The sequence below is a fragment of the Ciconia boyciana genome, chromosome 8 (assembly GCF_034638445.1).
Source record: "Ciconia boyciana chromosome 8, ASM3463844v1, whole genome shotgun sequence".
Lineage (NCBI taxonomy): Eukaryota > Metazoa > Chordata > Aves > Ciconiiformes > Ciconiidae > Ciconia > Ciconia boyciana.
In genome coordinates, this window is record NC_132941.1 from 51,287,136 (window position 1) to 51,303,141 (window position 16,006).

Here is a 16,006-nt window from a genome sequence, read left to right on the forward strand (position 1 = left end):
GCAACCTAGAAATGTCAGTGGGAGGGAAGAGAGGTTTTTAACTCTGACCTTTGCATTGATGGCAGATAGTCTGGTTCATGCCACTGGTATCCTGAGATAGATAAGTATTATGGGGTTTGACTTGTTTCTCATAATCTAGTGGACGTAGCTTTGTAGGACTGTTTTACGATGCCATCATTGTGTGGGAGGTCTGAGGAAGGGGGTAGCAGAACGGATGATGAGACCTAACAGGCTTCTTTCGTAGATATGGTGTGTGCTTCCATTCTTATCTTGCAAGCAGTGAAGTAGCTCAGCTAGGAAGGTACAGTTAATCCCCTAGCTCTTGTGGCTTAAACAAGAGGTTTATGAAAATTCAAGGGAACATGGCCCTAATCGTGTATTCCTGGAGCTGTGCTTGAGACCTAGGATCAGCAACTTGGCTGGTGTAATGCAACTCCTATCAGAAATTTGAGAGAGGATGACTTTTGAAAAAGGCAGTGATGAGTGGTTTGTTGAAGCTGTTCTCAATTAACACTGAGTACTTCCCTTCAGTAGCTTTGCACAGCTGAGTGTAGGTACAGAGAAATGAACCAACAACCTGAGTCACTTTCAGTTATTAAATTTTCGCCTTGTGTGACATGTGGCCCATTCAGACTTTCTAAATTATTCCTGTAGAAGGTGAAGTGGGTGCCCCTAATTAAGGGATTAGTGATTTCTTTTCAGTTGTTTTCTTCAGAACAGAGCCCCTAGAGGCATGGCTGCAGTGTATTGCTGTTTCAGGAGAAGAGCGTGTACAATGTGGATGTCTATTGTGAATAGAAATTGCATCTGACAGCGCGTGTGGTATCTTTGCAGCAGTTACTAGTGAACTGGATCCATTCCTATTTGGCCAGGCTGAGCTGGGTCTTTTCTACATACTGGCTGTATGGAAGTCTCAAATATAATGCCTTCTGCTTGAAGGTACTGTTCCACAGTTCAGAGTGCGCACTCGTAGGCATCTTTCAATTCCTAACTTTCCCTATTTTAGGAGGAAAAAATAAAAATCCTTGCTACACACTTAGATTCAGTATCTTGGGATATTCTTGTTAGCTGTCTCTAATTAGCTGGTGTTTGTATAGTACTTTGGAAACATAAAGTGCCTCAGAAGTGTTAAGTACTGCACATGCTTCGAAAGCAAAGCAGTAAAGTAAAAAGAACTCAGACTGGTCAGGTTTCTGTAAAAGACCTGGAATGTCTGCACATGTTGCTGAAGAGCTCCATGCTTGCTATAGATTTCTGCGTGTTTAGGGAGATCCTCTCATGCAGGAGTAAATTACAAGAAAGTTTCAAATTTTTTCTTATAGGATGTTGAAGTGAACAGAGAGGTTCTTCAGTAGCTGCTAGGTGATTAATACAGGCTGGAGAGACCCTGGGTTGAATGGTACATGCAAGGGCTGCTCCAGGTGTGTACTTCGAGTGCTATATGTGGCAGACTAAATGCTAATTGCCAGCCCTATCTTGACATATATTTCATAATTAACTCATCCCTGTCAAGGCTGCTCTTTGATTAATCAGAATGCTGCTGCCTTTGATGTGAAAGAATGGCTATTTTTCTGGTCTTGATCTGACAGACGATTCCAAACCAGAGCACAGAGACTTCTGAATTCATTTCTGTCCTTTATGTGAGCATATTCCCCTTCGGGCTTTTATTTTGGATCGAAGAATTAGTTATCACTGCTGGATGAACAGCTGAAAGGGAGCAGCTATTCACTGTAAAGTCTGAGATCTCAGGTTGCCCCATCAGGCATGCTTTAGAGAAGGTCTTCAAGCCCACACTTGTCTTTTTGAATGACAAGTTGTGTGATGACTGAAGTAATGCCCCTGTTGCGCAGTGTGGATAATAGCAATGGAAGGCCCCCAACAGGGCTGAGTGGAACAAAGAAGCTGGAGGGAATTGGTGTAAGGAAGTATTGAAAGAAAGGGAGAGAATTCTACCTGGCACGTAAAAGGAGGAGAGTTGTTTCAGGCAGAAAATTGAGTGGGAGAAGACGACAAAAGGAATACTGTGGGGTAGGTGGTCGGTATAGGGTGCAGAGGAACTGAGATAAAGGTTGTAGGTGGAAGCAGTAGCAATGTGTGGAGCCTTCTGTTCACTTGCCGATTCTAATGTTAGCTAGTCTCTAATTAAGGAAAGCCACTTGTGTGTCATCTGATGGATAGATGCTCTTCCATTGTGGGTGCTTTGCTTTCAGTATGGAAGGCCAGTAGCACTTTGAGAAAGTTTCTGCATTTCCTTTTTTGATTGTGAGTTGCAATGATTGCAGAGAAAAGCAGTGGAGCCAGGTATCTGGCATCTCTCTGGACACATATCAGGCTGTTTGTGCAGTCTGTAATACTTCATAGTTTCTTGGATACGCCACTATGTGGCACATTGCTTACATATGATCTTACTTCTGTTGGACTTCCTTTTTCAACATCTGAGCTTGAGGAAGGCAATATTGTTACTGAGTCTTTGGCTATGATCCAGCCTTAGCTTCTCTATTAGATAAATTTTTTCATGTTGGGTCAAGGGGCCAGGACCACGGCACACAATACAGTATAAATCTTTAGCTGTGGTGACCAGTTGACCAAGAATGTTTAGCTGACAGAGAATGATGCAGGGGTTTGAGAGCTGGAAGTAGCACTGACAGAAAGGAAGATCTGTAGGTGGCAAAAGTAGTATATATAAGCTGGCTCTAGCTAAAAGTAGTGTGAAAATAAATATCAGATCACTAGTGGGGTTAGATTCTGGAATATCCTAAAAAGAGTGCTGGAGAGTGAAAAGCAATTGTAAATTGATTAGGCTATGAAAATGATTACCAAGTGCAGTTACTGATAGGTGGACCAGATGTTCAGATCCAGAGATGCCTGTTGATCTTGGTTCCTCTTTAATAGACCTTTTCAGCAGATTATTAGCTTCAGTTCAATCATCTGTGGTTAGTATGTGGCTCTTCCCTTTAAGTGCTGAAGAAAATCTTCAGGTTTTTCTTCTGTGACAGTGTATCATTACTGGTGACTAGCCTGGAAATTTGGCCAAGGTCAGAAACCGTAAGTGGTTGTGTTGACCTGTTCCCTTACAGACATTTTGGCCAACTGGAAATCTCCTGGACTGTTATGCCAAGTACCTTATACTTCTTAAAACACTGATTTATTGAATGTTGAGTGTAAGGTACTATATAGAGCTGATAAGGAAACTTTACTCAGTAACAATCAGTTCCTTGCTCTCAGAAATAGTATGTTATGCCCAATGTTTTTCTTAAGTTCTGCTCCTTGTCGTGAAAATGAGGTTGATTTTTGCTGGTCATAAAGGCAGGGTTTGGGTTTTAATTGTTGAACTCTAACTAGTTTGTACAGCACTTGAGTGATGGAAGGTGCTATATATGTTGTTGTTGTCAAGCATGTATTAAGCTATGCCAAGAGAGTTTTCATGAGTCATTTAAGCTTTTTATATAAAAAGACCTCATTTCTTCAACTCCTCCCACCTCAAAATTAGTAATGCTTGAGCAATTCACTCTGAGCTTAGGGGGTGCAGGTAACTTCTTTGCAGTTGCTATGGTTTGCTTTAAGCAAAAGCCATGTTTAAAGAAACAGAAAAGCAATTCTAATATAGACTTATAATAGCAAGAGCAGATAATAAAAAATCTTAAATATAATAATGAATAATGGTGAAATAGCTATTTATTAGGGCAATTGAATGCAAAGTAGGATTAAAAATGAGCTTTGCCATTAGTAAGCGTTGAAGATCAGTTTCCAAATTATTGTAACATAGGGACTACAGTTTCTTATCTCGTAGCTTAGTTAATTTGATAGATGCTGAATGCACCGTTAAAATGAAGGTGCTCCAAATGTGTAGCACTATCAAGAAGTTAATTTTTCTCCATTTTTATTTTAGGATTATCAAAGCAGACTTTTGCAATGCTACTGGACAAAATACACTTTTTTTCCTTTTTGTAGACTCCTTAGATCTTTTTGTCAGTTTCTCTATTTCTAACATGAGGATAATATTGCTTTCAAAATCTTTTTGGGTGAATACTGAAGAGGTGGAAGGTTCCTCTGTGGAACACTTTAAAATAAAGAAGCAATATTTTGGGGGGGAGAAAAACCCCACTTTCAGTATGTATGACACACTTGTCTGTATACAGTGCATGTTTAAGGTTGTATTGTTTAGTCACTTGTACTTTGCTTTGTTATTTCTGTGGCTGAAATATTGATTACTGATAGTATTTGTTATGTATGGCATTTCTGGTTCTCCAGCTGTTGATCAGGTCTGCTTCAGCCCTCTGATTTGCGTTGCTGAACAGATTGGAAATCAGGTGATGCTGCGTCTCCCCTTCATCTCTAATCCCGCTGACACTGTCACATTCTGCAGCAGCTACCTGGCAAAGGAAGCTTGTCGTCTTGCAGCTCTTGTGGAGGCAGGATTCATATACTGGTGTACCAGACAGTCTAGTTCACTGGTGAAATGCCTGATCACTAGGTGCCATGAGAGTTTGAAAGACTATAGAGCTGCTTGGCTAGTTAGCAAATGACTTAAAGATTTTAGGGAAAAGAATTAAAGACCTAAAGTTTGACTTTCTTACAAACTTGCAGAATGTCTTATGTGGCTTTAAAAAATGCTACCAAGGTTCAGGATCCAACAGCACTATCTTCTGCATGCTTCTGAAGTCTTAAGAGTTCAGAGGAAGCAGTCGTGGTCCAGCTGATGGTATAGATAAGGCTGCTGTGGCAATTTCTGTGCAATGAAGAATTCTATAATATAGCAACAAAGAAAGAAATGTGTTTAAGCTGTGAAGGATGTTGCAAGCATAAGAGAATGGTCTCTTCAACACAACCTCTTCAAAGGTCACTAATAAAGGTCATGTGTAGGATAGGGTAGAAGGAACAGGAGCTTGTGTGTTAAGTGTAAAATGCTTTCATAAAATGAAATCTAGGGTGAGTACAAAGAAGGTCTGTTTGTTACAGGGTTCTACTTCAACTTACTGTTTTGGGAAGAAAAAGAAGTCACTATGTGAGATTTGACCTTTCAAATACCTTCCAGCAGAAATGCTTTCTGACTTAGCTGCGCTGCTCGTAAACTGTAAAGAGAACTATAGAACAAATGCTAGAGTTTTAACACCTTTGTAGGTCAACATACTCTAGCTAATGCAGGTTTTACCTGGTGCTTACCCTCTCATTTCTCCATGCCTTTTGATAGTGGGAGGCTGGCCCAACTTTTCAAAGCTGCACATTGGAATCTCCACATGACTGAGAGCTCCCAGCTGTGTGCCATATGCCATGCTGGAGATTTGCAATCTCATGGGTCGTTTGAATACAAGGTGATGCTGGCTTTTTAAAGAGAGTGCCACCTCACTGAGGAATGAGGCTGGAAGTAGGAAGGATGGGCTCCCTCTGCACTTCCTAGTGGTGGTTCAGTGGGAGCACCAGGAACTGAGGGAGGAAGAGGCAAGAACAGTGTCCAGGCTGGTTAAAGGTGAGCTGCTGAGCAGCTGCAACAGGAGTGGGAGTTCTGAGTTGATGGGGTGGGTAGGTCTCTGGAGCCAGAGGGGATTTTGACCTGGGAGGATGGAGAGCCCAAGATGAATGGAAGTAATAGTGTGTTAGGAGGAACAGGAGGCCCTGAGTATAGGAGGGACTAGGTAGGATGAGGTCTGGGGTTAGAGGGTTAGGGAGGCTGGGAGGTGTTACCGGATAAAAGCTTTGGGTTAGAAATCATTGCATGATCTGGAAAGGGAGCTATTCATAATTTTTAATTCTCAGGGATGGGACTAAACATCCTTTTCCTATTGTCTTATTTGAATGCCTTCCTGGGACCCTTCTTCAGTGTGGGAAACTGAGGAATGAGAGCTAGTGTCTACCTTAGGTGTGTATCCTGGGTATTTTTTTTTCCCCCAGTGCTTCTTAATGTATTGTATGCTTGAAAGAGGAAAGGATGTTTTCTTCTCAGAATGATGTTTTGACAGTTTCAGCTGTGCTTATGACTTCTTTCTGTGCCAAGAAGGACATGGACAGGACTTCATAGGTCTTATATTAGCACCCTGAGGGCAGAGATGCTTAGCTCTAGGATTGCAAAAAACAGCGAGGTCCTTTAGTATTCTGATGAACTGGGTCATTAAGTTGAAGGTTTGGAATTAGTGTTTATTTCTAAGTGTCTCAGTAAATCAGTATTAAAATCGTGATTAACTTGCATTTTATGCAATGTCCTTGTCTATGGCAACTTACCTCACCTTTACGTGTAGATAGGTGACCAGCAAGCTTTATCTCTGTTCCTTATCTTTAAAATTGAAAGAAAATAGATAGTATTGGCCAGCTGTTTAGTAGGAAGCCCAACAGGTTCACAAGCACTTGTGCTTGTTGACTCTAGTGAAGTTTCTGAGGCGGTGGAATAGTTCTGAAAATCTATTGGAAAGAATATAGTTTCTCACACAAACTAAAGGCTGTAACTGTTATGTGCCATGGAACAGGTAGTGGGAGTTGGCAGCCCTTAGAGTTGCCTGTTTTCTTTACTCATAGGAATGCTGGTGCTTGGTTGGACATGTGGTACTGTGTTGGCACAAGCTGGGTACAGGAGTGCAACTGTTAGTCCTGTTAGCTGTTTCAGTGAATTTAGGAAAGGATTGAAATTGAAAGATAGTTTTATAAAATAAATTTTGTTTGTAGTTGCGATGTATGTTGTGGGTTGATATTCACTGATTTATTTAATTTGTACTTCTGGTAGCACTCCCATGTTGTCCCAAAGAAAACCCCAGTCCCATCTTACAAGGCTCACTCACAGGCAGCAGACATGTGAAGTTCAGAAGGAAGACTGCAAAAGTCTCCTTGCAGTCTTCTGCTGCTATTCTCAACTGGTGGTCCGATTTCATGTTAACCGTTCCATGTTACCTCCTTCAACCAAAGCTAAAACACTTTTGTGGTAAGAGCACACAGCCATTTGGTGAAATGTACTGGTATAAATCTCCTAAAGAAGATAGTGTAAGAAATGTAAAAACTCAGTGGCTTTCTTGTAAAAGAGGATGTTCTAAATTCCCTGCATGGGGCATTTTTAAGGAAGCGTCTGCTTTTACTTAAATCCTTCTTAGTGTTCTATTACTTAATTCTAGTTACCTTCACTTTATTTTAATGTATTTTAATATTAACGATAAAGAGTTTGGCCCCAGTTGCCGATGGAGAGAAAAAGAATAATACAAGATTTGTGGCTGTTATTGATCACCTGGTAAGATCAGGATGGGAATTCTTCATCAACAGAGTCTTGCTCAGATGAGCACAAAGGGAATGTAGAAGTTTAAGTGGACAAAAGTCTAGTAACCTTTTGGTCCTCCTGCCTCAGCCTGGCAGGTCTCATCCAGATATGTTGCTCTGTCCTGCAAATTACTTTGTAAATAAAGCTAGCTAACACTGGAGAATTGGTGAATCCCTAACAGTTTGCAGATCATGGTGAACTAGTGGAGATAGTGTGATAATTTCTCCTGGGAGACAGTTCCATTGATGACAGAAGTGTTACAGCCAGAGCTGTTCACAGCCATTTCTTTGTCTGTGCAGAGGGGTTGCAGCATTCAGAATGCAGTGATTTATCTCTGTCCCTTTTTTGTTTTCAAGAAGCAGCACTCCTGGATCCCTTACTTTGCTGTCTTTCCATGTTCTCACACAATGTTTCTGCTCTTTCTCCAGATGCTCCTCCTTTTCTGTTTTAAAACCCCATGCAAAAATGTGCAACTTTAACTCCCAAGACTACTATTTAATTAACAGTGTAAACCTGCACTGTCAGACAGAATAGAAATGAGCTCAATACTTCCCTTTCCTCTAAAGAGGAATGAAGCTTGTGGGTGTGTGCTTTTTTTATTTTTAAGAAAAAAGCATATTGTTCATCTCAGCTTTAGCTGAAGTTGGAAAATTTTGTTTGTTTCTTACTGTTTGCTAGATTGCTATCAAGCAGCATTGCTCTGGCATCAGCAATCAGCATTTCCATTAAGCTTGCAATTTTCACACCATTGGCTGCGGTTAGGTGGGAACAGTGAGTACCAGGGATGGGGACTATATAAGGAAAGTAAAGGATTGGAAGTGAGGTGGCCTACTCAACTGATCCTGGAAGCGATGGGTTATGCCAGCATGTGCTCCAGCCCTCTGGCAAGCCATTGTTTCTCATTAAGAATACAGGCTGCTTTCATGCTTATACCCTGAGAGTCATGGGGAGAAGAGGGAACAGCTGTAGAGTGCTGAGACACTGGTGATGGGGAGCCTGCCAATAGCCAGCTGCTGTCTGCCACAGAGCTTTGGTGGCTGGGAGCAGGAATTCGGCAGTGCCTGTGGCAGCAAGCAGGGAGGCGGCGGTGGCAGCAGTTAGAGGAGCCGTCCAGCCAGGTGAATTGTTACAACTATGAGTGGGGTGCTCCCTCCTTATCAGAGCAGAGGGAGGGAGCTGAAGCATGTCGAATAGTGATGTTGACAGAGCTTTTATTGCTTCCCCTGCTCCCCTGAGACGGGACTGCAGCAATGGTGCAACAGTCTTGTTTTCTAGCGCTTCGGCTGATTGACGGGAAGCTACATGTGCTGTCCCTGAGTAATAGGTTCACTTGTCCAAGGATGCTGGGATAGTTTGTGCCTCGGGGGGTTCTGGTGCATTAGTTTGTAATAGCAATGTATTTCTCGGACACGCTTCCCATTCCTACTGCTCTATCTGGAAACTACCTCTGTTGGTTCTTTTCTGTCAAACCCTGTCTGTAGATATTCATCTCCTGCTGAGTTTGTTTTGATCACTGTTCTGCTGAGCATCTGCCCATGCTGAATGTGGCCAGATCTGCACCCTCTTAACACTTAAGTCATCTCAGTAGATCATATTTGAGACTTTTGCTTCCCTACTTCTGAATTTCTCTTCAGGTATAGCATTTATTACAGGTGAGTGCTCTGGTCCGGGGTGTCTCCTCCTCCTCCTAACAGCACAGTGGGATATATGGTTATCCTAGCTTAGCCCTTGTGACTTGCAGTCTGGCATAGGAGAGTGGACTGGTCCGTGGTTATGGTATTGTCGTGTTGTGAGAGTCTGTTATTTCCACAGTCTCTACTGTAGTTTCCCTCATGAAAGGGGATCATGCTGAATTTTGGAATCTGGAAGACTGTGATGAGAAGGCATTGTTTGGCCTATTACTTTTCAACAGGCATTTGATGTTGACCAGTTAGGCAGAGAATACTGAGCATAGGTGGGTCTTTGTTCTGACCAGGTATAGCCAGGACTGTTCTTGTTGCTCTATTTATTCTTCCAGTGCTGTTTCAGACAGAACGGTGCTGTTTTATGTTGAAGGAATTGAAGCACAGAAAGATGAATTGAAGACACACAAAGTGCTCGTTCCTAAGGAATTTAATCCAGTTTCTTCTTAATTCCAGTCTAGTGCACTAATCCTTACCAGGTCTGGCTCACCATGTACTACTATGAGTGGTATGGACCTTGCCCTGAGAGTATGTATATGTGAACAGGCTTGCTGTAAGAGGTCCAGGATGGTTACTGTGCTGCTGAAGCAGACGAAGGCAGAGGATTTCTCTGCAGGAAGGAAGTATTGCCCAGATGTCATTATCAGCTGCCCTGTAGTGACATGTGGGTGGGGATCATCCTAAGGTGGTTGTGGGTTGAAACACTGAAAGCAGGACACTGAATATACTGTTGGTACAATGGTAACTTCCAGAGGGAATGGGAAAAATCACTGTTCTTCCCAGTGTGCCCTGAGAGTTGGAGGGTAGAAAATTGGAGGATTTTAATAGAGTACAGGATCCTGTTAATTGATGTTACACTGCAGCTTCTGAGGAGCCCTCATCTCTTTTTCTCCCTTGCTCCTTTGTTGAGGGCCATTATATGCACCATTAGAAGATTTTTGACCTGTGAGCGCAGCAGATGCGGTGAGAGAGGCCTCCATACTGTGCTCAACCCATCCAAGCTCTCATTGATGTGTGTCTCAGGGCTGTTCTCTTCTCCTCTGTTCTGCAATAATACATCAGAGCCTTCTGATGCTCTTGGCAGAGCCTGTGCTACATTCTGTCTTGCCCAAGGGACGGTACTACTTTTTTTTTTCCCTTTTCTCTACTTAACCTACCCCCCCACGCTCCTGTTGCATTACATGTGATCCAAACAGTGAACACTGAGACACTAAATAGAACAAAAACTTTGTGTGAATCCCAAATGTGCTGAGGCTGAATTTACTTCTGTTTGAAACAAGGCTTACAGAGAGAGAAGGTAAGTCTGCTGTGGGAGCAGGAATAGGGGAAGGAGGGAGTGAAGGGCATCTGTCCAGAACAGGAATTACCTCCTTCCTGGTAGAAGAGAAGAAGAGATGCTGGCTGCCCACAGCCTCCTTATAGAGGGTTGGCTTGAAGAAGGGGAGCAAATAACTGAGCAGGAGTACTGCTGCTCCTCAGTAGACAGACTGGCCACAAGAGCTGATAAGGGAAAGTATCCGTCCTCAAAAGCAGCTGTGCAGCGGCAGAGCTAAGAACCTCTTTCACTGCAGTCATTTCAGTTTAAAAAGCAGGGAGGGTATCTGTAAAAGCTGGTAATGTCACTTTTCATCCTTTGGCTATAATAATCCTTGGGAAAGAAAATTGCCTAAAAACCAATCTGGATGCTTTACACCACTTTCACATACAGCCAATCATATGGCTTCATGTCCAATTTAAGTGCCCACTCAATATGCTTTTCTACTTGGTTTTGAGGCTGTAAATGTAGGTGTTCAAGGCTGCGTTCTCTTCTTGTTGGTTTGAGAAGCATAGCCAGTGTGCTCAGCTCAGGTCAAAAGATGAGGAGCTTGCATGCAAATACTGATGGCTACTAGTTTAGTTTAGTTACAGCCTTCTGCTTCTGTTGCTAAAGAAGTTCTAGTGGCACTATTGCATTGTGAAATTATGGATGTTTCAAGACTTACCATCGTGGGTGTATTGTGCCCTGGTAAAGGATGCCAAAGACAGGTATCTTTAGAAAAAAAGACTCTAGAGGCTATTGCAAAAATGGTGCTGTTTTCCAGTTAGTGTTGAAATAGATCTCATGCCCAAACCATCCATCACTGTTAAATCCTGGAGCACAAATTGGGATAATGTGGCTGAGCCCAAGCGAGGGCCACAGTTCTATCTGCCTGCGCAGCTGAGAGATTGAACTGCTCCTCTGTTGGGAACAAACATGGATAATTTCCTGGCTAGTGTGAGAGGGCAACCTGCAGATGGGCTACGAGAAGAGAACAGTTGATTGCAGCAGGGAAAAAGTGACACATCTGGCTTGGCTTCAGGTTGCTCAGGAGTAGTTAGCAGCAGCGCCCCGTTGGAGCTCCGGGGTGGAGGGGTATTCAGCCGATTGGACCTTTGCTCTAAGGGTTTATTTTGTGTGTGCAATTGTCACTGAAGGGCACTGGGCATATGAAGCTGGATCTAAAAGTTGTTAATCCTGAAAACTCCAGGGCATAGCTGTCCTCATTTTCAGTGCAAGGTCTGCCTGACAAGCAAACTATGGAGACACAGGTAGCCATAGATTTTAAGGGCTCGTTTTCCACGGTGTTCCTGTTCCTTAGAGCCACTTGAGCAGAGGCTGGTGCAGAATGTGCTGGTGTGAAAAAAGATCAGTTGCTCTTTGAGCATTGATATAGTGTATATTCTAATTGGGAGCTCTGCAACTTTCTTAGGAATGTGTGGTTGCCAAACAGTTGGATAAGTTTGTCTGTGCAGTGCACACAGTGACTGTAAACCTGGTGGATTAGCTCTTCTGACCAGCTCTGAGTGCAGCACTGAGTTTCTTCTTCATGTGAAGCACATCCCTCTCCTTCCTAGTTCTTAGGGAAGGAACAGCACAGATCAGCTGTGAGTGGGCTATGATGCAGTGCAATTCAGGTATAAAGGTTGATTTCAAGCAGCGGTAATCTCTTGTCTTCTTTCTAACTGGAACAGGAAAATTAAACATGAGCAAATTCATCACAATGGCTGGAATAAACGTAGGAGCTGTTGTTGGGGTAGAACAGAGCAACAGTTCTCCTTCAAGTGTTGTCACCAATATAGAGCAGTGTAAGTGCTTCAGGGAGGTATCTGAGAAGTACTGCAGTGGGCAGGTGTAGGGTACTTGCCCCTGTCAGACGGTGAGTGCTTGTGGTCTAGACAATGATGGTTACACTCGTTCTTTAAAAAAGAGCATCTCCCCACCACAGGCAGCTTTCGTGTTCACTGTGTTTGGATGTTCAGCGGCTTCTCGTCATGCTGTGCGACCACCCTCTGCCAAAGGCCTTTCAGCAGGGTTCTGGTGGGAGAATAAGAGGCAATGGGATGAACAAGAGGCTTCACAGCACTTGCTATAGAAAATCCAGAGCTCTGCTAGTCTCCTTTCAGAAGCCTCACCTGCTAGCAGTTGAACAGCAGTGCCTGGTCACAAGATGTAGCTATGCGGACTTGTGTGGCCGGGAAAGAGGTAAACCCATACTTATACCTATTAAATAGAGAGGTGGCCAATAAGCTGCTGTGACAGAGATGCAGGGCAGCTGTCTTCAGTCCAAGGCACTGACTGCAGGAGAGTCTACTTTTTTGCTGTGGAGGCTTGGTTACCTTGGAAACCTGTTTTTAGCTGGATATCTGCTCAGGTGGAGAGCCCGTCTGTACCTGCTACTTCTTTGTTTTGAAACGGCTGTTTTACAGAAAAATATCTGACAGGAGTCCATTATTGTGGAATCCAGGCTCTGCTTTTGGGCCCAAGCGTTTGAGTCTGATGATGAGGTGATGATGGTATGGGGAGCTCTGTGGCTGGATTGAAAAGGAATTAGTGTATCTGCTTCATGAGGTGGGCTGCTGTCATGGAAGGGAGAGCTGCTGCTGCTGATTGTTAAATCCTGGAATAGCTCTGAAAGATAAATCACTTGCGTGTCTGGAGTTTGCAGAGAACGTTGTTTGTTCTGGTTTGCAGTTCAGCGTCAAGCCACCAGCTGGTAAACTAAACTGAAGCAGCTTCTGTCTGTGATGAATAAATACCCTCACTAGGACGGTAGGCCTTCCTTTTGGGGGGCATATATAAACTTTTGATCCTCCCGATGAACTTTTAGTATCGGAAGGTAGTGGTTGCAGGACCGTATTCAGAATCTGACAATTTTGTTTAATTCCAGATCTTACCAGTCTCTTCACATCTGTCTTTTTACTGTAGGTTTTTTAGTTTTACCTTTTCTTAATACTCTGTAATCCTGAAGAGGGGGAGGGGAAGGGTATCTAAATTTTGCCCTTACCTCATTCCTGTTCCCTGTGTTTTATCTACTCCTATTTCATAGTCTGTACCTTTTGCCTTAGATTAATGGTCTGTTCTATATTTGCTGTGGGGTTCTCCCAAACTAGAGTTAGTTTTCTTGCAGGTTACTGCGTAGTGTGTAACGGGGAAGAACAGATTAATAAATTCTAGGTGAACCTATAACAAATCAGAGTAATGCTTAGCATTACTCTGTTAGATGCAGTTACCAATTAGTAGGTAATTAAGAACCTTTTTAAAAAAGTCTGTATAGCATTCCAGCTTGACTTTGCAGGCCATCTAATTCAGATGTTTTAAGTCTTGAAATCTGCTGACTTCAGAGCAGAGAATACATTAAGAATCTGTTCTAGGCAGGCATCAGCTTTCAGCTCTGAACAGCTATAATGCAGAAGAAAATAGTTTGTTTTTTTTTAAACTTTCAAGAACTAGAAACAACAAGATAAAGAACTTTTCATTTTATTCAAGTGTATGGAATACAATTGTTTATTGTAAAGTCTGTTTGATTAAAGCTCTTTTAGCCAACCTTTTTGTTAATTCCCGCTATCACTAACTGGTTTTGGGTGGTTACAGCAGGAGCTTTTGTTGTTTTCTTAAGACAAGCGTGAACCAGATCTGTAGTCTTTACCGCACAGCCCTAGATAACTGACACAATAAAGTACTATATCCTTCCCTGTACCATTGCAGCAGCATTGACATAGAGCTACAGAAAAACTATGCCATGTTTTTTTGTTATTTTTTTGTTACTTTTTTTTAACTGCATGTATCAACAAGAGTGACAGTTTGGGGCTGACTACACATACATCATGTTGGTGATGTATGAAGCAGAAACGAGACAGTGGGATTCTCCAACCCCAAGGCTCACATCAAGATCTGGCAGATAGAAAAATCTCCTGTGAACTGACTAAGCTAACAAGAGACTTACCTTGAGCCTGAGCAGATCTGATTGGGAAGTCAGTGAAGGAGAGTAAACATGGGACAGTAAAATAGCTGTTACTTGCTGTCCAGCACAGTATTTTGGCCACAACACCCCCCCTCCCAAAACACATGTAAATTGATATCTTTCTGAGAGGTCAGCAGCTGGCATTTAGGCTAGTTTATACTAGATAATGAAAATGCATCTGTATTTAAGTAACTTGTTGAGAATGGCTTTGCTTTTAATTTTATTTAAAAAATACATATAATTTTCTCCTAGCTTTGATCAACTTGTTGAAGTTCCTCATGTCTAATGAGACTGTGTTGCTGGCCAAGCACAACATCTTCACCCTTGCTCTTATGGTGAGTACAGACAAAGCAAATCCTCTTATTTTAAACAACTTAATCTTTAATGAATCTTAGGAAAGAATCCAGGATTTCTGGCCTGGTAAGGAGATATCAGAACAAGGCCACAAAGCTGAGGAATATCATTGTGGCTGGTTTTACTAGATGTTTGGAAAGGGCAGTGCTTGGACTTACTTGTAGGGTCTGCTCATTGAAATAAACAAGTCTATGTGAGGAAAGGCTTAGTTTAATTTTCCAGATTTGGTAATGCTTTTTCTTGTTCTGTGGACCTTTGTATGCAGCATAATAGAAACGTGTTTTCTTGGCCCCTATACTATCATAAAAGGTAAGATAGTATTTAAGCTTTCCTGGCTCCTAAATACTATTGTAAAAGGTAAGATAGTATTTAAGCTTCTCATCTGTCTCTTCTGTACTATAAGGAAAACAGCGGATAAAGCAATGAAGTAATGTAGTACTGTGTAATGCAACTGAGAGTTATTTCTTTGAAGGTTTTGGTCATAGTTTGTATTGTTTCTGTTGCAGAGTAGATTTTGTGTAAATATTCCTGTTGTAACTTCTTTTCACTTCCTTGTATAGGTTGTGAATCTGTTCAACATGTTCATCACTTACGGAGACACCTTTCTCCCCACTCCCAGCAGCTATGATGAGCTGTATTATGAAATCATTCGGATGCATCAGAATTTTGACAACCTTTATTCTATGGGTGAGTACCTCTTGACTGGTCAGGAGTACTGTTGACTAGAAGTGAGGGTGGTGGTGGAGGGATGGCTGTGTCAGGTGTTTTCTGTCCACCTGCTGCTGATGTGTGTCTTGGTGAGTGAATGTGTTTTGTGTACTAGGACATGTTTAGTAAATTAAGAATTGAGAGAAGGATAAACTTGTTAAAGGGATACATTTCTTCTAGTCAGGAAAAAAGTAGGAACAGACCCACTGCCTCTCTAGCAGCCACTTACTGTGGCTGGAAATAGAAATTTGTTGGCACAACTAGGTATGCAGTATTTCATGCATCTTCGTGTAGTTTGCATCTATCACATTTGACAGTTTCAAGTAAGAGCACAGGTACATGCTGCAGAACCAGCCAGCACAGAGGAACACTCAGTGGAAACAAGAATTTGGAAAAGAATTTGAGAAACTTACAACAAGAAGCTTGCTGTGCTAGACAAATCACATCTACTGCACTCATTGCAAAAACAAACCAAGAAAACAGCCCTCACAAACCTGCTTGCAATGACAAGCGAATCACTGGACTGAAGAATGTGCCTACTGGCAAAACAGGGAGAAGCTGTCATCCTTCAGAGAGAGAGGCATGCTGGAATGCCACCAAGTGAAACCCAGCAGGGAAATGAGGAACAAAGGAGAGCAAGGAACACATGGAGGCATAATCAGCCTCCATGTATACACAGGAGCCAAGGGTAGCTGCAGCAGCACTGGTGTAGTACCTGCATGCTTGAAACTGTGAAGAAAAGAATATACCTATGTTCTTTGTTTGCT

General features: G+C 42.4%; 1 protein-coding gene across 4 annotated transcripts in view; it reads left to right on the forward strand.

Annotated features, from left to right (window-relative positions):
- Positions 1-16,006, forward strand: part of ARMH3 (armadillo like helical domain containing 3) — a 134,438-nt gene that overhangs the window by 42,941 nt on the left and 75,491 nt on the right. For all 4 annotated transcript variants that reach the window (XM_072871730.1, XM_072871733.1, XM_072871731.1 and 1 more), the window contains exons 21-22: positions 14,430-14,512; positions 15,092-15,218. In XM_072871730.1, coding sequence (XP_072727831.1) covers positions 14,430-14,512; positions 15,092-15,218 — 210 coding nt within the window. The remainder of the gene's footprint in view (positions 1-14,429; positions 14,513-15,091; positions 15,219-16,006) is intronic.